The sequence below is a fragment of the Drosophila bipectinata genome, chromosome 2R (genome assembly GCF_030179905.1).
Source record: "Drosophila bipectinata strain 14024-0381.07 chromosome 2R, DbipHiC1v2, whole genome shotgun sequence".
Lineage (NCBI taxonomy): Eukaryota > Metazoa > Arthropoda > Insecta > Diptera > Drosophilidae > Drosophila > Drosophila bipectinata.
This window is the reverse complement of record NC_091737.1, coordinates 10,423,826-10,450,208: the sequence shown is the minus strand read 5'-3', so window position 1 is coordinate 10,450,208 and position 26,383 is coordinate 10,423,826. Positions and strand designations below refer to the sequence as shown.

At 43.5% G+C, this 26,383-nt stretch overlaps 1 protein-coding gene across 1 annotated transcript in view; it reads left to right on the top strand.

Annotated features, from left to right (window-relative positions):
* Window positions 1–26,383, top strand: part of Stacl (SH3 and cysteine-rich domain-containing protein) — a 61,985-nt gene that overhangs the window by 19,236 nt on the left and 16,366 nt on the right. Inside the window, 2 exon segments of the mRNA XM_017252665.3 lie at window positions 22,798–22,949; window positions 23,684–23,740. Coding sequence (XP_017108154.3) covers window positions 22,798–22,949; window positions 23,684–23,740 — 209 coding nt within the window.

Genomic DNA, 26,383 nt, shown 5'->3' with positions numbered 1-26,383 from the left:
TGTGCTTGGATTTGGATTCATTAAAATTTAATTTGAAAATCAGCCAAAATGCTTCAGTAATCTCTGCCAGTCGTTTTGTTTTGCCAGCCACGAGAACTTCCTATTGTATCCTTGCTTCGGAATCCTTCAAAAGGGGAATTCTTCTCTCTCTCTCTTGCTCGCCCTCTTGGCTGTCAGCAAGGAACAAAGTTGATGGGAATTTGTGAAATTGGTAGAAAAAGTGCAAGGACAAGCAAAATCGTAACTTGATATGCTTGTGTCTTGAATATTTTATTGCCGGAGAGATAAATCTGTTCCAGCACTGAATGTATGGATGCTGTATCCTTGCAAAGGACCAACAGCAATCACAGATTTTCCAAATAAGAAGAAGCAAGTAAAACTTGCAAATTAAATATTCTTAATGCCATGTAGTCATAATAAAGGACTATTTGTTTAAGTTTTTTTCGGGTTTGTTGGCTCTACAATAGAAGATTGTAAATCCCATTTTAGGTTCCTACGATATGACAGTTTTATTACGATTTGAAAATTGTTTGATATTTCCCGCTTCCGTGGCAAATCAAATAACATTTTTTATTTCTCCCCAGCCGGTTGCATGGTTATTTACGATTGCGTCAAAGTATGCCATGCTTTTCAGAGCCAATAAAGTCCGGGTTTTTATGGAGGACCGTGGACCGGGGTCCTGGTCTGGACGGAGGATTTCGGCCAAAGCTGGACAAACCTAATGGTTTTAAAATGCGCTCACCCACTAATGCGAACCCTTCAGATCCTTTTTGGTTTTCTTCTTTTCTGGCCAAAGTGACGGCTGTTTATCTGACATTCATAGTTTATGCTTCATGTTCTGCTCACCTTTCTCAACAAGATAAACGCAGTAGCATCAGCATCAACCGCAGTAACAGCAGCAGTGGAATTTCCCAGGAAAAACCCTAGGATAAAAGAAAATGAGGAAAAACGTTGGGGGACGTTAGGGGAGAAGGTCCTCCTCGAGAGAGTGGAGAATGGGAATGGCAATGATAAAACTAGTAAGGCATACAACATTGTTTGACTTTGTGGATTTGGTGAGGCATGGAGCAATTCCACTCTGTTTGCTCTTAGTCCCCCTTCCTCCATTCTTTCCCTTTCCCTTTTGGCCTGGCTAACCAACCACGCCCACTCAGCCCACTCTCCAGCCACCGCCTCAAAGCATTTTTGGCAGTTAACCCGTAAAGATGATAAATGCGAATGTCTTTGCCGTTGAGTTTGAGTTGTTGCAGTGCCTACTCAAGGAATTTATGGCAACCCGAATTCGCCAACCGAACTTCTCTACCAAGTCACCAAGAGAAATGCTCGTAGGAGGTCTATCTAATATTTTAATCATTTTTAGTATAAAAATAGAAGATTTTATTTAAGGACTAACATCTAGATAAGTTTTATTTTTTCCCAAGATTCCTTTATTTTTTGTTTCGTGGACTATCCATTAAGTGATTACTTGTCTCTAGGCTGTAAATAAATTCACTTTTTTCATAGTCTCCTAAAATTTTTTAATAAAAAAAAACCAAAATTCCAAGAAGGTTGAAAAGATCAAGACGAAAAAACAATCGGGTCAAAAGAGTGGGCCAAAAAAACAGCTTGAGTTTTCTTCACCCCGAGATTGACAATCAGACTGAGCAGCTGGCCGGGTGCCCGGGATGGGATCTCGGCTCCAAACGGAAAGTCACATTAATCAACACTTAAACGTTTAATTGCCGTACATTAATCTTGAGGTTAAGCCGCCTCCGTTAGCCCCGAACTGTCAATTGTGCCCGCGTGGGCGTCCGTTTTTTTTTATCTTGGAGGGGCTATGGAGGCGTGGCTGTGGCTGCGGCCATGTTCTTGTGGCCTTTTTCGCCTCGGCACTGGCTCGGCATTAATTGTGTCATTTAGCAATTAACTTTCCAGTCCCGCCGTTCATCCATGGTGACAAATTCGAGGCTCGCCGCTTGTAAATATTGATGAGACGTTGTGGCTGCGGAAATCTGGACCGGGTGACCGGGCCAGAGCCGAGGGGAGCGTTTGAGCCAAACGTTGATGGACCGTTGCCAAAATTATGTTCGAGCTTATGCCGCTGGCTTGCAGCTGTCGCACTTTTGATTGAAATATGAGCGCGAAATTGCCAGGCAGGCCAGGCTCGTCGACCACCGACCACCAGCGACCTCCGCCAAGTACCGAACCCAAAACCGAATCAAAACGAGCCGTCGAGTTAATTAATTTCCACGTTGACATTTCACTTTGCTGTATATTTAATGAGCGGTCTTCTGCGGCCACTGCGGTTTCGGTCTATTCATCTGAATCATAATGTTCTCCATACAACTGAAAACTCTGGAAACTGGCAGAAAAAAGCGGAGAAAAAGTTGATCCTTGGAGGATCCTTGGAGAAAAGTGTATGTCTAAATAAATTCCATAATTTCATTTGGTCGCTGCATATTCAATAAGAAAAACTTTTGGCCCGGCAAGGAAAAAGAAAATAATAACGTTTACAAGGCGCATAATCTATATCCTTCTCTTATTCTCCTTATGTCCTTATTGGCCTTGCATCTCTCTATAGTGCTAGTAGTAGTAGTAGTAGTATTACTAGTTGTGTGTGTGTTTCTGGGCATGAATTTGCTTCAGCCAGTTGCATTTCGCCTTCAAAAGGAAAAGTTTTGCACTATTTGCTTGGCACTTGTCTTTTATTTTGGCTTACACTTAGTTCTCTTGGCAGCGAGAGTCCTTTGGCCTCAGAGTTCGCTTTCCACTCCTCGCTTTTTATTTTCCGCTTTTTCAATTTTTATTTATGCAAATAAGTTTCGCCTGGCATTGTTGCCAGCCTGCTTGTTATCGCATAAGGATGTTGTTACAAGTTTACTCTTCTCATTCCCAACCCACGTCCTGTTCTTCTATATTTATTTTTATTTTGTGTGTATTTTTTTTTTTTTGGCAACATGTAGATGTCGTTGTCTATGGCTGGCCGCCCACGACAAGTGTTACACGAGTGTCAGTAAAATAGTTGAATAATGGCAAAGGCATCCCGAAAAACACCAGAAATGATACAGCCCGAGTGTCTGGTCTTCTCCGGCTCGTATGGCTTCTCTGGCCCGTTGTCCAAAGTTTAATTATCACTGTGTTTTCCCTCTTTTGGGAGTCTCCATGTGAGTTTTAGTTTTCGCCTGTTTTGCTGTTTGAATTTGGAAACTTTCGCCCCCCCAATAGCCTCCACCTCAACGTCCTGCTGTAGGTCTGGCATTTTTGAGGTCTGAACTGCGAACTTTGTGCATTTGAACTTTTTCTTTTTGCCTTTTGCATTTGTCGGGTTTTTCCAGCAGCAGCAGGAGCTAAAGCAGTAGCAGCAGGAGCAATAGCAGGAGGGCAGTTCATTTCTGTGGTCAATAGCCATTGCATACTTTGAGGCAAATTCGAGGAAATCACGCATACGCCATGTGTTTGGCAATTAACTCGAGCGCCTGAGCATTTTGTAATGCCCATGTGAGCGTCAAGCCAAAATGGTATGCCAGAAAAAATTTACATATTCATGTGCCCATTCGCACAACTGACTTTGTGTGTGCTTGCCACTCCCACTGCCACGCACACCCACTCATGTTCACATATTTTATCGCAGTTGCAATTTTTTTTGTCAGATTTTTTTTCTTTTTGGCCACAGACTCATGCATTTTTATTACTGCTGTCGTTAGTGCTTTGCATATATTATTAGGAGTCGGTAGAGCTGGCGGTTGCAGCTGCAAAATGTGTCCCATTCGGTGGAAACTTGCCCAAACGCTGCCTGCCACACTCATTTGCAGCGTTTGAAATATGCCAAGGAACTGCCACAAATTTGTGCGCCGAGAAATCAATGAAATAGCTGCGGAATGGCTGGATGGATGGGTTGTGGCCCATTACACGACCTGACTCACTCCACTCTCTGCCGAAAGTCGCACATAAAACTTGCACTTTATTACGGTGGCTGTGGCACTGCTCAGGTCTCGTTGCACAGAGAAAAGTAGGATGTGATTTTAAAGCAACAACTTTCAATTGGGTGAAGTAGTGGCCATATTTATGTGCCATTTTCTCAGTGTCCTTGGGAGTCCTTTAGGTAAATGGTAAGCGCTGCCACGTGATGTGCATAGACAAGCAGATTTGCATTGATCATGGCCCGAAATGAAGAACGCGAAAGCCAATTCACTGACACCATCAATTTGCGATAAATCAATGGGGCCCGCGGAGGTTGCAACAACTGGTGGGTGGCTGTGGCACGTGGGTGTGTGGCGCTGTGGTGCATTTGCAAGAATGCATGTCATTTAATCTCTGCTTTTGCCTGCCAGTTGCTGACGTCGTGACAAGTTGATTGCGAATCTCAATTCGATTCGGTTGGATTCCCATTCACCGGCACACTTCGCCTGTTCCACTCCACTCCCCTAAACTTGCCACTAGCACGTTTCACGGCTTCAATTAAAGCCTCGTTTGGGACTGGAAACTTTACAGTTGCCAAGTTTCTGCAGCCCGGTGTTAGTCTCATTTGAAAATCCATTCCCAGCTCCTTCATCGCACATGAAAATATGCTTGGAAATACAATAAATAGCGGGAGGTTGGGAAGGTGTTTGGAGGTTTGGATAAGTGCGAGTACGAGTAAGTGCAACTGGTACAAGGCCGAAAGTTTTTGCAGCACATTGAGCCACAAAGCGTAGAACGTGGCATTTTCTTTTATACATTTGGATGCAGGTTGTACCTACCGCCCACTCACCCACACACTCCCATACCATACCATACATATAGTATACTCTCGGGTATATAAGTATAACTAGTATAGCACTTTCAATGGGGCGTTCGGAAATGTTCTTGTGTGGGCGTGTCGCATTTAAGCCGCAAAAATCGCCTTGGGGTCTACCATCTTATGTGGCTTTAATAGAAAACGAGCGGAAAATCGCTTATTATGCCAAAAGGAAATAGTAGCGCTTCCTCTCCGCTGCTCAGCAGTATCCTTTAGTTTTTCTCCGTTTTTCTCTACAAAATCTGCCACCGACAGCAGTCGTAATTTGACTTTATATATAAGTATTTCTGTGTAGAATTAGGCCACTGCTAAGGGGATTTTCCAATTGCTCAGGGAGCTGCCAGTTGCTCGATCTTCTGTGAGCACTCTTAATTGGATTCGAATGCAAACAGATCAGACACTGACTATCCGGACAGGCGGATTCCGGGCGTACAAAAGAGTTTACGTGACGTGGCATGCTTATCGATTCAATTTCCAGCTCATTGTAATACTCATTTGCCTGTAAAGGCAAACAGTACACAATTGTTAAGCGGAAATGGAGGGGATAGGGGCCCGGCAGCTGCAGCTGGCTGGTGTTAGCAAAAATATTTTCAAAGAAAACATTGTTCATGCTCTCACTACTCCAGCCCAGCCCGGCAGCCCACCCGTTTAAGGGGAAAGCTCAATTTATAAACGATTCGTGCGGCAAATGCATTGGCATGGAATTTTAATTGGATGATTTTTGGCTGATGCTGATGCTGATGCTGAGACTGAGGCCACGTGTTGGCCAAAAAGGAAAACTATGCCATAAACACAATGTACACGAGCATGGGATTTTAAGCAGCTTTGCCGCTTGCGTTCATTTGCGAGTAGCCGACAAATATTTCAATGTTGTTCCAGACGCTGTGCTGCCAAAGATAATCCCCTAGCTCAACACATATTGTCGAATGTGGAGTGGAGTCACCATGGGGCAAAGAGTCGAAAGGATCCAAGGCGTGGGCGTTTCGGGTCCAGGCACGAACAACTTCCATTTCCACATTGGCAGGCCATAAACGAGAGTGTTTGGGAGCGGGCCATGGGCCGAGGCACTGTGGTTGCTCCTGCCAAAAGGTGATTGGATATAGCTTATCCTTTATCCTTGTTGGGGAAACTTTTAATAATAAAACTAGGCTCAAAGTGTGGCTTAGTTTGCGGGCAGCCACTTTCCATGGTATTTTTCCTTTTAATAAAACATAAAAGAGTTGATCATGGAATAAATAATTAGTTTATTGATTCATACAAGGATAATACTACCGGAGAAAAAATCTTGATATATTCCAGCTAATCAAATAATTCCAAATAATCCTTTTTAATCTCAAGTAGAAGAAAGACCAGCCACTGTGCCATGTGTCAGCGCGTTCGTGTTCGGGTTAAAATATCATGTGCGTGTGTGGGAGTGTGTGCCAGTGTCCTTCCACATATATGTATGTATAATGATGTGGTCTTCCAGTCTGTCCTCCCAAGCGTGAAATGTATGACAAAAGGAGCAAAACAAAGCGTGGCACTGGGCGGAGTGGGTGGAGTGCTAAGCTAAAAATACAAGCACATCCAGAGCCAAACGCTGGCGAACAATGGCAACAAAATCCAGCAAAATCAACACCCAAGCCAAGACTTTGGTAGCAGCTGCTGAAGGAATCCAATAACAAATTATATGCACTAGACAATTGGTCCTTTTATTGCTGAAAGCGACGACAACGGCGGCAACGACTTTTATGCGAAAAGTGCAAAATGATTTACGATTATGTTGATAAAATGGCTTAAATAGTATTTTCATTTCTTGATGCTCGAGTGCGCTTTGTGGCATCATTCCAGCTCTGCCTCATCCAGCTCTTTATATGCATAAGTATGTGTGGGTGGACACACACACACACATGGTATACCCCCTCAGTTTCAATTGTCTGTTGCGGCAAAAGTGCCGTATGATTTGTTTGCGCTTAAGCAACGACGACAGCCAACAGAAACAACAAAAAAATGGAGGAAGCCAGCCAGAGACTTTTCCTGCAGCATAGCATACTTTTCAGCGCCACCCGATGTGTGGGTGGGCGAGTACTTATGCATATATCGTAGATGTATGTTTATCTGTGTGTGTGTGCTTTGGATAGCTTGAAATATTCATGGCCCTGACGCTCCTTGGCCTGTCCCATGCTATTTATTTTGTTTTTTACTTGGCCAAGCTTTACTTTAAGTTCGCCTTCCGAAAGTCTTGACTTTAAAAAGTTTCCCCTTTACCCTTTGCATATGAAATCCTTTTGGAAGCAAGGACAAGGCATGGAATCACTGGCCATATTCAGCCAACATTGGTTTCGTTTATGCCAGCTTGGGATTGAATAATGAATGCCATGACGAAGTAAACCTTGATTCTCCTTGTTGTTGGCTTCCATCTGCAACTTTTCAATGCACACTGAGAAATCGAACGGAGGATGTTTTCCTTTTAAGGGCTTATGATAAAAACAGGAATTTAATGCTAGCAAGCCTCTTCGATTTTAATGCAAAATGCTTTGCTTTCAAAACAGTTTTGTGGAAGATTTTAAAAATATTTATGTTTAAAATTTGTTTTCATGTACATATAAGCTTATTGATAAAGCCTCTCTGGAAAGTCAGCAGTCGGCAGTCAGGCTGTGATGGATTCAATATTAATGCACTCGCATGACATAATTTTATGAAACCGCAAACATGCCGCCGAAGAGTTAATTTCCTTCGGCATTTGTGCGTGGCTCAACCCCCACGCGTTAAAATTACCTGACAGGTGGTGGTAGTCAGTGTTACATGGGAGTCAACTAGACCACCACCCTTCTCTAAGCACAGCTCCTTCGAAACTCATAAACTAAAATCCAATTACATTACACACATACTAAACCCGACTCGAACGCGCAATTGACTCTGTGTGGGTGGCTCAAGGCAAATTGCCCGTGAAATTATGGCAAATACTTCAAGTTTGAAGGCCAAACAGGGCCAGCGCCTTGAAAGTACATAAATCACATCTGCCCAGGGCTTTGAAATCAAATTGTTGGCTTATTTGATTATATTTATTGTTATTACACTAGTTACTTGTCAGATTAATATGATCCTAGGCCTTAATAATCTCTCTAAGCCCGAAACACTCGAATGTTTCTGGGAGCGGATTAATTGGAGAAAAGTCTATTGGAAAGTACCATCAATCGATGATGTTTGAAATCTGAATTAATGACGAGATTATGAGGTGCACTGGCACTTGATGTTGGACTTTAGCCTCAACTACTGACCTGACAACCGACCGACTGGCCGAGCTAACTGATTGAATGGCTGAATGACTAAATGACCGCCCGATGGACTGGCTCTAATTGGATTTTCGATTTTCTACTTGTTTTACGCACGCAATCCCCTTCAAAAACCGTGATGTCGCTGGCCCGGCCCGGCCGTTGTCGCTGATGGCGATTAACTTAATTAATGTCACACACTAATGACAACTCAATGCGATTATGCTGACATCTGCAATGGCCGGAGAGTGTCACACACAACAACTGACTAAATTAAATTGAGAAATTAACAATGAACTGGATGGCTGGCTGGCTGGCTGACTGGCAAAAAGGAGGCGAGGTGGAGCGAATAAATTGGAATTTCAATCGACAATCCAGCTCAAGTGGCAAACGCGATTAATAAATGAATTGCTAATGAGTGGGCGGCCTGAGAGTATGTTTTTGGAGGGGAGTGACTTTTAGAGCCCCTAATTAGTTCCGTTGTGAAACGGAAGAAGAACAAGTGGCTGAAGTGTCAGGAGTGGCCCGAGGCAATCCAATCGTTGGGCCAACTAATTGAGAATGGGCTTGATTTGGTTTGTCAATGGCTTGGGCCAAATGAGTTCCGATCAGGACTTGTGTCAGGCGTACACTTGATCCACATTCCATATTCCACCAACTGCTGCCCTGAAATCAGCAGCAGATGCTCTGGTTGCTCAAAAAAAAAAAGCAAACATACCCTGTCGACCCTTCTTCTGTGGTCCAATTGAGAATGCAAATCTGTTCCCTGAATGCACTTGAAGAAATATACTGGCTTTTGGATAAAAGTAATGGGGAAAGGGCTCTGGTCCTTATATATCTTAGCTTTGTTTAAAAATAAAAAAAAAATACCTTTAATAAAGGTTTCCTTTAGAAACCTACCTAGTTTTTAGAACAGTGTTCTTTTTTAATTTTGCAAGTGCCAGGACTAGGACATGCCGCCTGCTGTTGCTCAATCATCGGCTGGGCTGAGCTGAGCCGAGTTTAGTTGGGCGGACGAGGTCTGGAGCCACCCAGCCAGCTAGGCAGCCAGGCAGCCAGCCAGCTACACTAACAGCCTATAATCGCAACTTAACATGCTAACATCGCAGGAGCAGCGGCGGTGGAAGCTGGAGGTCTACGTAGTGGCTGAAGCATCAGTGCAAACATCCTTCACATGCCGGATATCGCACAATCTCTCGAAAAAAAACACACAGAAAAACAAAAAATAAAAAAAAATAGTGAAACCAGCTTGACAGGCTGCCATCCTGCTTTTGCCTCCTTTGGCGTCTTGTCGTCCTGCCGTCCTTTTGGTCCTGAGCAACCTCAACCTCGTCGCTTCCGAGTGGGCTATGTTGCACTAAATGACTCACCCACACACACACATACACACATGTGACAGGGGATGTGTCGAGTGCGTTGCACTGAATTTTACAGCTTTTGTTTCGTCCTCTCTCTGTCTCACGCTTTCCCTCTCTCGGTGTCCTTTGGATGAGCCTGTGTTTTATATGCGTTTATCTCTCTAGCTGCCGCCTTTTCATGTTGCTCCTGCATCAGCTTGTTGTTGCAACTAGTAGTGGGCCTTCCTTCCACGTCGTCGTCTTTGCTTATTGCCAAGAAGAGAGGTCCTTGTGCCTGAGCAACGTTTACAAACATCCAGTTGAGTGGCTCTGAGTGTCATTGTTCTTGAACATTTGAACATGTGTTGTCAATGCGAAACCTGCTCAGCTGAATGCGCCTCCCAAAAAAGAGGACCTGCTGCCACCAGCTCCTGCCTACCTCTTTCAATCATCTCATAACGCTCGAGCGAATGCAAGGCCTTGATTTGATTATGAAAACGTTTTCAGTTTCAGTTTCAGCTCAATTTTAATTTGGTATTTCGCGTGGAATGGTAATTTCCAAGAACAGCGGAAACCGTAACCGCCAACAGGAAAAAAATAAGGTCCTTGTCACCTTTCTGCTTCGCTGCTCACTTTGCCAATATCTGTGGCCAAATCCAATATCTCTGCTACTCGACAGCTAAGAGTACACTACAAAAAATAAAGTAATAATAAATCCCAAACTTACAAATCATTGAAGCATTAAAAAAAGGCTTTATTATTAATCTTTTAAAGTGTTTCCTTGTATTTATCTACAAATCTTGTACAGAATAAATAGAATCCTTTTATTTCGCCAAGTGCAGTAACTGCCGCAGCTGCAGTCGAAGAAGTGCAACTACAACCATTAGCATTTGACAGAAGAATGGAATAGAAGTCAACAGAAGTGGGGGCCAAGTGAGCCTCTCCAAGTGCGAAAAGGCGAAATGGGAAAAAATATTTGCCCTGCCAGAAATTGACAACTGTTTGCTTAGTTGAGAGTGTTTGCTGCCCTCCAGTTCCAGCTTCTCCACCCACACCCTCCCAGTAGTAGTTTGTCGCCCAAAGAGTCGCTGCAGCTGGAAAGCTGGCTGTGAAAGCGGAAATTTGACACTCTCGTTCCCACTTTCACTTTCGTCATTCGCCGTTTGGCGTTCGCCTTTCGCCTTTGGGGCTACCATCCAATACCCAACACTCACAAGCCCACAATCCTCAAACCCTGAAAGCCCGGGGCCATAAACAGGAGAATAGGGAATAGTGCACGGGGGGTACAAGGATACTGTGGCAGGATAGTGGCAGTGAGGAAGATGAACACATTCCATTTACTAGAATGTTGCGCGTTATATCAGCTTACGTTTTAATGGCACTGCTGGCGGTGCTCGGCAGTCAATGATATAGTTTCCTTAGCCATTCGCCGGAGCAGAAATGTGCAATTACATAACAGCAGAGACAAAGACCAGTAGCTGCACACAAAAAAAACGCCAATGCCATGGGAGAGGGCTTAATGGCGAGTATCCATGACCGAACTATTTGATTACCAATTGCTGTTGAAAGGACGTGGAGATGGCGGAGTAGCGAGGGTATCCGATGATGGCTTTAATTGCCGCATCCATTTCAAAGGAGTGCTAATGCTGCAAATACCATTTGGAAGAAGGAGAAGGTCCTTGCTGCTCCTAGCACTTTAAATCCGCCGACTTAGTTGCCGAAATTTAATCAATCAGCCAAAATCAAATTGCGTTCTGAGCCATGCAATCGATTAGGGAACTTAGGGTGGAAGAAAGTTTCCATTCTGGCGGTATTTGTAAATCGGACTAAGCCCACATAGTTTTTCCTTGTTCCATGGCGTGTCCATAAATTTGTAATATGTATTCCCAACTTTGGAAAAAACTAACTTGCCACTGGCAGGCGGCTGGAGGCATGAGGCAAGTGGCAGGAGTCGAATCGATAAAAAGAAATGACTAGCAGAAAGTGTAAATAGAACTATTTGACCCTGGACAACATCATAAATATGTCAGACGTCGACCAAAAACAATTTGTCAGCAAGAAGGACGAAACGGACAAGCGGGGCTTGCGTTAACATATAATAATATTATGTCCTACCATCCTGCCGGTAGGGAGAGTTCCCACCCTAGCCACCTTAACTGGCTGAACTTTAATCAATAAATTGTACTATTATTAAACTGCTGCCTTCCTTCCACATCCGCATACTTACATTTCAAGCTCATACAAAAACCCAGACCCGTTGGCCTGCAGTTTGCTGGTGCACGTTGGACGGGCCGCAAATATTTGTGTGCTGCTTGTGGCAGACTCGTAACGATGCCCCAAAATATGAGTCCGACAAGGACTTATTTGCCGGGCCCACAGGCGGAGATACCCGTGCTCATACATGCGGGTGTGGCAGCCATATCTCCGCTCCTTGCGAGCGTTTGTCCTCTATGTGTGTGTGTGTACATGGGTTGTTAGTGTGAGTGTGTGTATCCGTATCCTGTGGGTGCTCTCCTTTGGCATCGTTACGCTAACAAGCTGCAGCTGCAGCCGTACACTAAAAACAATTTTGAAAAACTTTGGCACTTTAAAGTGTATCCTTTCGTTAATGGAATTAAATTGCTGACAAGTGCCAGAGAATTCCCAGTAGATTTTAAGATACTCAAACTCCTTCAAAACAAATTGGGAATATTTTCTGTGAGTGTACTACCCTTTTTCCTTCACACTCTCCTTCAGAGATGATGGCAAAAGCCAAGCACAATGTATGAAGGATGCCAGCGAGTCCTTTCGAGCAATTTGTCGGGACCGGAGCTAGTGTGCCGGTGGTGCCCTGGCCGCTTGCTTAATTTTACATCAAATTTATAACTGACTTATTGGCACTTGGCCCTGGGATTATGCCTTCCAGGCCAGCACTCTCCAAGCCAAAGCCCCAGACAAAAGTTACGTATACGTACGTTTATTACGTATACGCAGCGTGTGTGTGTGGCTGTTGTGTGAGGAAATAGGTAAAGTTTCTGCTCCGCCTGCGGCCTCCCAAATTGGGTGACCGGGGAGATCAGGTAGACGCTTCAGAAATTCAAATAGTGCGGTCTGGCCGAGAGACCAAGGCGAGGCGAGGTAAGGCCCCAAGGCAGAAAATACTTCATTTATGCAATTTGCAATATTGGCAACTCAGCAGCACCTCCTCGTCCTGTCTGCATTTCCCGCTTCACCGCTGGCAGCTGTCGTCGGTTTCGCCAGCGTTCTTTTTCTTTTTTATCAAAAGCAATTTTGCACTTTCTTTGGCTTGGCCTTTTAATAAATTCCGCCAAGCTTTGCATTTTCAGCAGTTTTTCCTCGGCAAAACATTTCTCCAGCCCCGACTGGCTGCTGTATCGTTTCGTTTTTTCTCATTTTTGCCTGCTGGTCGAGCTGGTTGGTTCTGCTGCTCTTTGTGCTGATTTTAACACTTTTCGAAATTTCCGAGTAGGCCACGAAATTGGCAGAAGGGCACCACGCCAAGGCAACGAACTGAATTCGGGTTGAGCAGGTTTGGCGGCAGGTTCTTCTACTTTTTGCTTGAGCTCGACCTGGAGGCCGTGCTCTTCGCTCTCTGGCGCTCCCTTCATCTTAAATTTTTTGCTGGAATTTTAATGAAAATTTAAATAATTGAAAACCATGTTGCAAGTGCCACGGGAGGCAAAACCGGGCGAATCAGAGTAAGAGTCCGCTGATAGTGTTGCATATTAATGAGTCCGATGCCGACAACGTCGTCAGCATCCCACCCACCTACCGGCCTGCCACCTACCTACCATCATCAGCTTCCGCTCGAGTGAACGCTGAACGCTTTAAGATATTTTGGTTAAAGCGATTTGGCAGGTAACCAAGAGGTGTCTGGGCTGCAGCTTGCACAGCGTTTGACAATGACAAATGAATACTTTTATGGCCGCGACCCCGCCGGGCAGAGGCAAGGCACAGGCAAAGTAGAGGCCAAGTCCGGGGGCAGAGGCATTAAAACTTTCATGTTGGACGAACTGACACCCCAGACACACATAAAGAAATTAAATTCCAAGAGACTCCTATAAGTATTATTAAGGAGAGGATTTTAAAATCATGAATATTATAGAAAGTCCTAAAAAAAATTAAATAAAGTTGGAAAACGATAAATATCCTTGCCAGTTCTTAAAGTTGAAATACTGCCCAATATATTATTTTTTTCTGTGCAAACATTTAAGGACACAAACAAACACACACAGACAAGCCGACAGACAGACAGAATCAGGAGGACGCTGTTATATCTAAGGTGCGACACCTCGTGAATAAGAGGGTATGAGTGCGAGTGTGGCCGAGGATGAGGAGAAGAGTGATGGTGTGAGAATAAGTGTGCGGGTACCTGGAAGAAGTCCTGCTAAGGCTTTGGCTTACGCCATGACAGGAAGTGGTCTCAGCTACTTACTATACTACGCAGTCCTGTCCAACACTTGCCTCTATTTATACAGACAGCAAGGATATGCTGCGTCCTCCTGCTGCCCTGCTGCGCCGACCGGCCGTGTCCTGTTTACCAAACGAATTAAATTGTTCGCCTCGAGTGTATTTTGTGTTTTGACGCACAAACATGCGGCAACAACTGTGATTGCCATACTGCCACATCGCACTTGTACGCCCGTTGAAGGTTGTTTGTTGTTTGCTCCGCCACGGCCTCGAGGCTACGAATTTGTTAATCTGTGCCACTCAATCACGGCGTCGAGCTGCCTGCCATCAATTTTTGTTCCTTGCCAGCCCACTAATTATGCACGTGCCAGGATACAGTGGAACTCTACAGCTTGTTTGCCGAAAACTACAACAGACTAAGGATCAAATGGCTTAAAATTATAAGCTCTCCAGCAAGCCTCAAAAGTCTTCATGATATTGGTTTCTTGTTTTAATTAATTGTGTTATTTTTGAGAGAGCTTGACTGACATTTCAAGTAATTAAATTAGCTAATAAAATAAATGAAGACGTAGATTAATGATCCCATTCCATGGTAACAAGGACCTACTCTCACTCCTTATCTTCATCTAGGCTCGTGCCTATTAAGTTACCCTGTCGATTGACATTCGCATGAGCGACTATAGCTTTGTACGCCCACCTGGGGCAATATGATTAACGACTGCATTCGCACACTCCCCTCGCACACTCTCCTGTAGAGACAAATGTGACGAGCATTTGACATCAATTATCACGCCTGGCCTTAGCTGCTTGGCAAAACCCAAGTCTCGCCCCAACAAATCAGCCCACCCACTAGTCCACCTAGCCTTTCAGCCTGCCTGTTCCAGTACGTGAGCTGGTCCCATCGATTTTCATCCATGAAGTTGGCTTAAGCCTGTCATTGAGTAACGCGACTCGTGTGCAGGCAGGCAGGAAACAGAAACAGAAACCTGAACACGAAACACGAGCCAAGGCCAAGTTAATTGATTTTTTATTAGCAGCCAGCCCAGGCTAAACGAATTTTCTGTATTCCATCCCACATACACATTTATATATGTTTATATTCCCAGCGGCGTAGAACTCACCTGGAGGCCACTACAGTTCAACTTCTCTAAATCGAAATAAATTGAGGTTTTTCAAAAGCTGAATAGGATTTATGTCCAGGAGATTAGTGTAATAAATTGTTCTTGCAACAGTCAAAATCATTGTGTTAAACAAGTAACTCGAATTTAGTTCAAAAATCAATGAAAACTATCCGAAAATTGAGCAACAATCACTGAAACTTTTAAACAAAAATTAAAAGGGATAAGCACTCAAAAGTTAACTTTTGAGTTTCGAAGCCTTTCCTTACACACTTTTGTGTAAAGAGTCCTTTTAACTATTTCATTTGTCAAATTGTGGTTTCGATGTACGAACAGTTCGGATGTTGGCCCAGAGGCGGAAGATTGGTTGGAAAAAAACCACAAGAAGATACAAAAAAAATGCCAATTTTCAATTTGAGTTGCGGAAATATTTTGATTTCCTTTCTGGTGGCGCAGAACCAACAACAACAAAAAATGTAAAAAATAAAAACCTGGCACATATGCTGGCCAGAAAGCGAAAAAGTTGGTAACCGGTAAGGGGGCGTGCCATGGTGTGGCGTGTGCACTCACGTGTCCCGCTTGTCGCAAATATTTTCCGCTCCATTTCCCGCCGAAGACTGAGAAGAAAGGAGGGGGAAGTGCCCGGAGAAAGCCAGGGGGACAAGGGACGGTACAGAGAAAGAGAAGGAGCGAAAAAAACAGAAAGAGTAAGCCGCAGCGGGCGGCACTTTGTCAGTGCAATAAAAGTTTGCGTGTGAATTGTGCTGCCCAGAAGACAAGTAGAGTGGAGAGTGCTTCAAGCTGCTGCTACTCCTCCTACTGATGCTGCTGCAGGATTAATCAGCTGGGAAAGGAGTCAGCAGGAGAGGAGGAGTAAGCGGAGTGGACTCTGCGGGGCCTTTTGGGGATGCCATGCACTTTAAATTATGCATATAATTCGCCCGCCTGGCCCACCAAGTAATTAAGTAGATAGCAGCCAATGTGAGCCAACACTGCGTATACGTGATATGTATATAATGTACTCATATGCATACACAGGAAGAAATCGAGGGATATTAAATGTATTATTTAATAAGAGATATTTTGTAGGAGATATTTTAAAGAGTTTAAGATTATAAAGCATTGTAGTTATAGTACTTGTTACTGAAAATAAAGTAATATTATTTTTTGAGTGTCATAATCCACATGTGAGTCAGTGTGCATGGAAGTGAGTGCCTCAAATGAGTATTTACGAGTGTGGGAATGTCTGTGAGCCGTTTGTGGGAAGAGTGCGTGGTCGGGCTTGGCAGCGTTTTAATTAGAAATTCATGCGCCTAGTTGAGCAGCCTCTGTAAACTTTTGTAAGCCCCGCTTGACTGGCTCACTTGACTTGGCCAACGCCCATGCTTACACCCAGTAGAGGGATATCCCCTCTATTAACTAGAACTCTCTTTACTTTTTTTCATTGCCTACTTTTATGGGCTTTGGAACGAACGAGGTCCTCACTTGTCCTCACTTTTGCATATTGATTGATAAGCCAGCGCGAAATAGACCCAAAAATAAACTGCCGGCCATTGAGGCCATTGATAAATTGCTTTTAGGCTGACACGTCCTGCCCATTTATCAATCCAATAAAAACAGATTCGGTAGATTGGCAAGGTCGGATCGGTGATTCATTTGCCACATTCCATTCTGCATGCAAATTGAATTAAAGCAATCTTAATTACATCGAAGTGAATTAAGCTGTGCTCACAAAACCGAAAACTTTTCTTAACCACAAACCGAAAGAGCCAGATGTAGAGTCACCCATACAGTAGCAGCTAGAGAGTGAAGATGCGAATAGAATGAGATGCAGTAACCATGTCCATGACAAGCACGTAACTGGGAATGCTACTTGGCTGCGGGAGTAAACCGAGTATGTCATTTTATTGAATCAAAAACCACTCAGCTATTGAAAATCAATTTGCTTTGCGGCAACTGCGGAAGTTGGGCTAACAAGAAATTCAACTGAAAGTGTCCACAGCCACGCCCCCCTTCCACACACTCACCCCTCTTTCGCACACACACGGGACAACATTTTCCGCCTTAACACTTGCAATAATAATAAAAGTACGTAAAAAAAGACGAAACTCAGCACTCCCACTTGCAACATCCAGTCGGAAACCAGAACATTTCGAGGTGTGATCAGCAGTCCTTGCACATAACGCCTTTTAAACCAATTCAAAATCGAGTTAAGGGGACAAGGACGAAGCTGTAGGGGGTATGTGTGAGTGGGGGAGTGTACCGTACCTTGAATTTCCCCCAAACTACCATTCACCTGTTTGTATGCAAAATGATGCGGCAACGCCACTGAAAATTGATGGCAGTCACGTAGTAAGAGGAGCATCCGCCAGAACCAGGGGCCAGAGAAAATCCACAGAACACACATGGAGAATGGAGAACAGAGTAGGGAGGTTGGAGGTTGAAGGCTGGAGGTCGGAGGACCCATCCATATATCCCACGTTTTCCGTTTTGTTTTCAGCAATAAAAATAAAAAGTAAAGAGCGGGCCAGCAAATGCAAATTACATTCGGAGGTGGAAAAGATGTGAAGATGCAAGTGTCATTACAGGAAGAATCAGAAGGCATTTCACGCAGCTTAACCAGCACACACTCTCGGGCACCCTTGAGCATTTTTTTCGTTGGCTTAATGAAAGGCTTTGGCCTCTGCCTTTTTCTGTTTTTTTTTTTTCACTGGGAGCAGCTTAGGGTCATAAAGGAGCATCAATGAGGGGGAATCCGGCAGAAGGCAGAGCACAAGCACTTTTGCCGAAAATGAAAATAAATAAAGGCGGAGAGCCAGGAGCTGGGGACCTGGTTAAGGACTCCAATACAGGACCTTAAAATACCACCAAGTCGTGGGCCGATTAAGTTTATCGGCTGGCGGGAATATATATTTGGTGAGGCCACTACGCCACAGAAAGCAAACAACTTTCTGCAATTTTAATTGTAGGCAATAAATTTCAGATGGCTGCGAGTCAGACATGACTACGGACTATGAGTGGAGCGGCAGGACTTTACATATTTATTAAGTGCTCGGAAAATATGGCAGGCTGGCACGAATTGCGGTTAACCCGGGCCACAGGCTGACCCACCTGGACAGGTTTGACTTGCTTCTGTCATCCGTCCGCACTCACCATTCAATCTTTGCTCTGCCAATCTCAGAGTGACATTTGTTATTGTTGTCGGTTTGGGTGATGCTTCAGCTGCTTCTGTTATTGTTGTTGCTGCTGTTGTTGGTTGTTGCAGCAGTTGTTGATTGTCAAATGCAAACTGTGTCGCCTCAGAATTTCTGCAGCTCTTGATACCCAATATGAAACGAAAGCCAGGGTATATTTAAATGAGGTTTAAAGGTCAGAAAATAATTATTTTTAAGGGGGCTTTGGGGATCACTTAAAAATAACCACATATTAAAATATATAAAGTAAATATTATAGAGTATAGTCAAGTCCTATCTATAAAGTCCTTAAACTCTTCAGCCTCCTGTCTATGCTCATGTGGCAGTTGCAATTGCAGTTGACACAAGCAATTTGGTTGCACAGTTAATGAAAATTGAAAAGTGCTCGCTCGCATTACGCATACGCCGTGGGGTACCATTTTGAATTGGATCGATGATGCGTTGTCACTGGGATGCGGTTGCATAATCGCTGTTCCACATTTCGCGCTGCACTGATCGCATACTCAGTGGCACAGTGACACAGCAGCTGCACAAGCGAACCCATTAGAAGTTGCAACAGCTCCACCACCCACCCACCTTACTTTTCTCCCTTTTTCTAAAATCTCATCGCCATTGCAATTTCTCGTCCTGTTCGTCCTGCACGTCCTGCTCGTCCTGTTTGTCCTGTTTTTGTGTTGAGTCATTTTTGCGCTCAAAAGCACTCACTAAAACAAATAAACACTTTGCGCATTGTTTCGTTTTGACAAATGCGTGTAATTTACGGAAATGTTTGTTTGTCCATCCCTCTCGCTCTCACACTCTGTCTCCCGTCTCTTTCTACACTCACTAATGCCTACTCACTCTGTCTCTGTGCCCCTGTTTATAGCATTTTTGCCAGCGAACGCAGCTCAGCTCCATGTTTGCTTAATTGTCTTAGGCTTGTTTGCAGAGCTCTTGGACTCCTTAGCCAGACTGACTACGGCGGCGGCAATTAGTTGGAGCTGCTAAAAAGCCATGTAGTAAGTGGTACACTAGGAGAAAATAAAGGAGAGAAGATGGAGAAAGAAACACTTATAAATCCTTGATTTAAAGACACTTAATATTCACGAAAAACAATAGCTATCTCTACTGATTAGTGTTGTGATGTGGGATAGGTAGGGTAGAAGATGGGTATATTATAACGGGAGGATATTATTAATGGATGCAATAATCCTACTTTTGATCACTATTTCATAGGACTATCTTTTAATTCTATAAAGCTCCAAAGATATGAGATGGTTTCAGTAAAATAGAAGCTCGAAGAAATCTTCCCTAATATCCTGATAAGGACTATACATAGATAGTATGAATTTTATACCTTTCTAACTAGATCCTCTTCAAAGATACTAAGCCTCCTCCTTATTTCCTATTAGAAGCATCCAATATATCTTTCTCTTATCTGTAATTTTTCATCGTGCAGCCTGCTAACCACTATACCACCATTCCCTTCCTGGCACACTCTTACACTTACTCTAGATTACAAAGGACTGCAACGGGCTAGAAAAATATAGGTTAAAACTGAATGTTCTACCCCATATAACGTATAGTATATTCTTTTTTCTTCCCTATTTTTACCCTGACCACCGCATTACCCTCCTCCGGGTGCTTTGGATCATCAAAGTGGCAATAAAATATGCTTTCATATTGCCAGTGCTTGAATGGCTCATCGTGGGCCAATTGAAATGCTTATTACAAGGTGGTATTGGGGCAGAGAGATAGAAGGAGAGATGGGGGCGTGGCAGCAGCATCTGGTATCGGGGCTGTGGTTAAGCAGATCAAGCGTGGAATCACAAAGACTGGGCTCCCTTTGTCTGGCCCGGCCCTCTTTGTTGTGGCCTTAATGAGGAAATTTCCATTGGCCTGGCCGGCTCGAGTTGGCAATTTACGATACCTTTGTGGTTTCAATCTAGCAATGGGCAACATAATTAAAAATTGTGACAGCCATAAATTTTGTTTGGGTCTCCTCCGAGACGAGAGATAGCAGATAATTAAAGTGGCCAAAAAAAAGGACACTCTACCCTCCCTAAAAAAAAAGGAATAAGTATAAAAGCAACACAACTGGTTTCTAAACTGTTCCTCTTAATGCTCCTCCAGCTCCTCCTGCTCCCTCCCGTTTGGTTAGAAAAGTAGCTTAAAAAGCCAAGTGAAATCAATTAGGTCGCAATTTATGTCAGAAAAGTGGAAGCCATAGTTAAAAGTCGGAGGGACGGTAGAGGAGTAGGAGAACGGTGGCAGTTTAAGCCTTTCTAGGTCCTGGCAACATTTGATTTCAGTATAGTTGCAGCAGCTGCTCCTGATTGCACTGCACTGCTCCGTCCAACAGGGGAAGAGGCGGAAGGCCCACATTACAGAGCAGCTGTCCGCCCAAATCCCCAAACGACCACGCCCTCTTATCCCCACGACGCCCCTGTCCATTTAGCTGCTGCTACGGCTACTGCGGGCTTTGACGTCGCCTTTTGGATGGGACTTGGCCTGTTGTAAAGTGTCAAAACGTGTACTTGTCGCTGGCAGGATGTGCCGTTCAGCTCCTGCTTCTCCTGATGCAGCTCCTTTAATTTGAATTTTATGCACTGCATGCATAAATTTATGGCCCGGGACCCGCCTTCAAATGGCGACGACAATGACAAAGGCAACATGACAGGCACATGTCCATTATGGCCAGACTTGGGACGGCCGTCGCCATCGCCGTCGCCACTCTGGTCAGGCCATGATTTCTGAATTGCCGGCTGGGATGGCTAACGTCATTCAAATGTGCTGGTACCCCAAGCTTTTCTGCGCCTCTTATCTTTCTGGCTTCTTGTCTCAAAAGTCGTGTCTTGTCTTCGGACATAATTCCGAGTCCTTTTTAAAATTCAGCGCTCGGTGGAATGGGAACCATATTTTAATTTCCGGCTCGCAGAATGGAATTTGCGTTAAAATTAATTACTCATTTAATATGGCCTTGTTGAGAAATTAATTTTTAATTGCAATCGCAGCGAGCGAATTAATTTTTATATCATCGTATGCTCTGCAATCACTAAAATGGCATTCCACGGAATTTCATCCTTTGTTGTCAGTCCGGCTGTGGCTCTTGCTTTCGCTATTGGATGCTTTTGCTGATACATTGATTTTGATATCGCGCTGCGCCATCCATATGGCGCCGTATGCATGGCAGCCTTAATATCCTGCCTGTCAGAGCGAGAGACACGCCCCCGCCCATCCTCAGCCCCCCCTCCCTTGCACACCTAGGTATGTGTACATATGGATTGGTGCCTGGGCCTGCCTGTGTGTGGCCTCGCCCCAACTTTTGTCAGGCTGTCAAAGTGCTAAAAATAACATGTCGAAAATGGGGGAGCCCAGAGAAATAAAAAACTGAAATTACAAAAAACCCAATAAAAAAAAGAGGGGAGGAGGATACCAACGGAAATCCGAAATCGAACGCGTTCTGATGCATTATAAATACCGCAATTGCATTGAGTGCAATGATTTCCAACTTGTTTTGGCTTTTCTGCTTCGTTCTGGTCTGACATCATGAAATCACGCTTCACTTCTGTCTGCCACAACTCGGTGCGAAGTACGAAAATCCTATCGAGATGATGGATATGATGGGCTTGCAACGGGGTGGCGGGAACTTTGGCAGTCAAAAATTGATTTGCAACTATCAAAATAGGGCTTTTACACTATAGACTTTATGACCTTCATAGCTCTAAAACTAAACTCTAATTGGTTCTATTCAAAAACAATTAGTTGGAATATAACTCTGACTACCCATTGATCAAACAGTCAACTCCTATCCAATGTAGGGTTTGTGGAGGTACTTTTACAAAGGTTTCCTCATGGAGAGCATGTGGAATAATCATAAAAACCAAGGTCTACCAATCACATATGTATAATTGTTGGCTTTATAAATCAAAAGCCTCCACCACAAAAAAGGCTTGTCATAAAAAGTTAATAAATATGGTACTCTGCGAGTGATAATAGTAACTCATTTACACCGTGATTGACATTGTTTGGAGTGGGAGTACATACATCTAAAAAAAAAGACAAAAAAAGTAAATGCATTGTAAAGCCCATCTAATTACGAGTATCCAACGCACATGACAGCCGACAACCGAACTAGGACAACTATCACAGGATAACAACGCACTATGGCAAGGACAACTAGGCTTACTAAACTGTGACCCAATGTCACACGTGGTTTTAATTATTGTTACAGAATGTGTGTATGGCTCTGTAAGTGAGTGAGTGAGTGTGTGTGTGATTTTGGGCATAATTACATTTTGTGGCATTCGGCAAAGTGTTGATTATTAATTAAAATGGCTTTATTCAACGCCTGGCAGCCGCAGCCGGGCAGCTAGGCAGGCGACACAAATGCGTTATCATAGTATCAGTTAAATATTTAAGCATTCCTTTGCCTAAATACTGTCCATGTAATCATGGCTCCATTATGGCATAACGATGCACTCCAAAAAATAACAAGAAGCTTTTAGCTTACCAGTACTATAATCTTTTAATGGGTTTATACATTTTCTCTCTGTGTACATGTGTGGCGGGCTACAAGTAAAATCAAAATGCTTGGCAAATTGCTGTAGACAAAGTTTCTGAAACGCAACTCCGTAGCGAGTGTTAATGGCTTGTAATTAAAGTGCAACGTGAGACGTTTAAATGGAAATTGCATTCGGACTAATGCGCTTTCTCCGCTTTCTCCCTCTATCTATTATCTATTTGCAGAAGGATCTGTTCGTGAGCAAAGTTGAGCCGACATCGCCGCGCAACGAACGCAAATTCTCCGCTGCCACAGCGCCATCGATGAAAACAAAGTGGCTGAAAGCATTTAAAAGCCTAAAGCCTGCTGGTTCTGGTTCAGCACAACAAGCAGATAGGTGAGTCGTATAGCTGGCCCAGCACCATCCTCCTATATTAGAACCACCTTTAGCACCGGCTCCACCTCCACATCCAGCATTCCACTCCACCAATCCACCATTCCCATTCACTCCACCCGCCAGTCCAGTCCCAACTTTTACACAACATTATCGGGCAAGGGGGCGGGACGATAGATACTGCATAGGGCCGAGCCCCATTAAGTCGAATACAAACCGCAGCAGCCGCTGCCACACTAAGAGGGGGCCACCACCCGTAAAAAGATACAAAATGAAATAGTGCGGCAAGGGGGCACGGCACGGCTACGCCCGCACATTAATATGACTAAAAGCTTGTGGAAAACGCGAAAAATTATTCAGGCATTCAAGGAGGGCTGCTGGCTGCGCGGCAGCTCCAACAAAAACTACTTACAAAAAGAATTCCTAATATTTGCACAATCCCCGATTATGCAACGTTGCAATATCAATTCCGGGCACCAGTTACCAGTTACCAGGCACTCCACCCTAACAAGCCCTCAACTTATAGATTAAGTTAGTCCGTAAGTGCTATTTGCCATGAAATAACGTTCTCTAAATATATATATTTTCTCTATAAAATTTACTTACTTACGTATTCACATCCTACAACCACCTCCATTCGAAACATAATGACCAAAAATGTATAAAACGCATTCAAAATGCTTTGCCAAATACCAAATGTCTCGTTATCCGAAAATCGCGCGAAATCTATTTGTCAGCCAACCACCCCGACAAAATCAAATGTACCACGCTGTATCAACCGTATTGACTTTGAGGTAACCGAAATTCAACAAAAAACCACACAGCCATTTTACTTTAGTTGCTAATATTAAGCCCACACACTCGTGTACATAATTATGCCAATATATATCATATATAAAGTATTATATCCATGTACCTTTGCAGCAGGCTGCTGTAATGTTGCACGCAAATATGTAGAATTAGCATAGATATAACCCAACAACTAAACCCAACCCGCTTGATATTGGTCCCCGGCTAATTGGTTTCACATGACACTCCATTATTATTTGCTTTTACTTTTTTGGTAGAATCGATTTTAAATTTCAATTCCACACACATTTAATTTCACTTCGAACGCCGTAAATAGCACCTATGCTCTGCCATGGCAGTTCTCGGCCATCAATCACGTCCCGTTCTGGGGGCAGCAATTAAGAGGCAGACGTTGCAACTTGCAACAAAATCCACAGCTAGTTAAACTGGCACAAAGACAATATACCATATAGTGTATGTACGTGGTACGAGCATGTCCTGGATCAGATCCAAGTCCAGTCCGACAAAAGTTGTCCCTGTCTGTTCAATAACTATGGTATGGATGTCCTAGCTGGTTGTGTTTCATGTGTTCCGGACAAGTTTCCTGATTCTGCTGCCCAGAGTGGGACAGTAAATTCCACTCGGCGCTAGTTGAACTGAAGCATTGAAAAATATGCGAAAAATTGCAAAACTATAAATTTTGTGGAACCCTTTCAAGTCACCAGCCACCCAAGCCCACCCATTGTGCCACAGTAAGCTGCAACGCCAGTGGCAACTGCAACAATACTTAATTCCGGGGCCTGCACAGCCAATGATGATAAATCGGAGAATCGAAAGGAATATTATCGGCTTAGTGGTAGGTGCTTAAGTGGGCTTTATCTCTTCAAACTTCATGGCGAAATATTTCGTACCTCCGAATTTCGCATACAATGCGTACACTTTCCAAACGTGACAAGAAAATCGCTGCCTAAAGTTCTGTGCTGTTATATTGCAAAAGTTTTCGGCCCAAAATTACGGATGCCCGAAAAACTAAACCGCAACCGGGCCCCCCGGGCAACAAAAACCAAAACAAAAATAAGAAGAAAATAATACGAAACGAGCCCCGTAACTCATTTCGCTTTAGAACTGGCCTTTTTATAGAATATTTTGCTGTTTTTATATTTATTTTAATATTTTTGCATTCATTTGCCGAGTTTGAGGAAAGTTTTAAGTTGCATTCATACCAAAAACCGAAAACCAAAAACCCCAAAGCCAAATAATAAATATGTTATGAGAATTATTATAATTAAACCATTACTCATGCCGCAACAATATGTATAATTGCTAAAGTGCATTTCTCTTTGGTTTTAGCATTTTGCAAAATAGATGCATCCCATAAACCCCCCAATCTCTCCCAATCTAACTAACACCCAATGCCACAAACATTAAAACATTGTCTAATGGATATTGATAATTAAACTTGACTAGCTAAACCCCCTAAGTCTGCATTGAAACTATAATCTCCCCAAGTATAAACCAGACCAATCTACTGTACATATCAGTCGTACACGCCCGATTGTAAATTGCCCACTTAATTAAAACACCTTGGGCATTATTTGTTAGTGCTAATTGTAAGTCAGAACGATAGTTTTATCAATATTTAGTTTAAGACTTCCATGGCTATACTCTCTCGTATTCAATGTCATCATGTCAGTGTTCATTTGTAGCTGTCAATCAAAATGTTGCACTTTCACTCGCTCCACCCCCCAGGCCGGGAAAATGTGTATTTTTGGATTTTTCTGCTCTGTGTTTGTATATTTTACGCATTTTGTAACAAACAACTTTATAAATATGGCGCCAACTGGATGGTTGGTGTGCTTAACTGAATTTATTTGCCAGGCAGCAGCCACCAGCCTTCAGCCACCATCCACCAGCCAGGCACCAGTCAGTGTCGGTTTGTTCATCTGTGTGCATAAGCCACTTACAAACAATCAACGTCGAGCCAGGACCTCCTCCTCCCAGTCCAGTGCGGTTCCAGGCCACTTCCTAGGCCTCTGAGCCAGCTTCTGCCTCAACAATTGCCCTATTGTTCGTCCCTTGCTTTTTAATACACAGATAAAAAATACCACAAAATACTGCATTAAATCTTTTATAGTTTAAGGTACTTTCTACTTGGAAGACCCCTATATTTTCTTCTGTGTATAGTACCATCCACCCACTTGGCTGGCAAATAAAACAAAGTGCCAAATGGGCCAAGTGGGCGGCAGGATACGTAAAGGAAGCCGTTGCAAATTGGTTGTATCTTTGTATAAATATGAAATGAAATTGCTGAAATGAATTCGATGTGTACACAATATAAATAACACAATAATTTGCATAAGCGCCATGGATTGAGATCCCATAGTCGAAGGGTTGTAAAATACTCTCGTGCATGCATCCAACACTCTATTTGTTGGCGGCAGTGATAAATCGACCAATTTCCAGCAAATCCAATTAGGTTGAGTACCGCACAAAATGTGTTTATTTTAAATACAATTCTTTTTAATGTGTTTCTTGTCCAAATACACACTCACAGACAGCCAGACATCCAGCAACTAAAACAAGCAAATATGTGAGTTAAAAAAAAGGAGCACACGCACCGAGGGTTTGATTAATGTGCATTGTCCAAT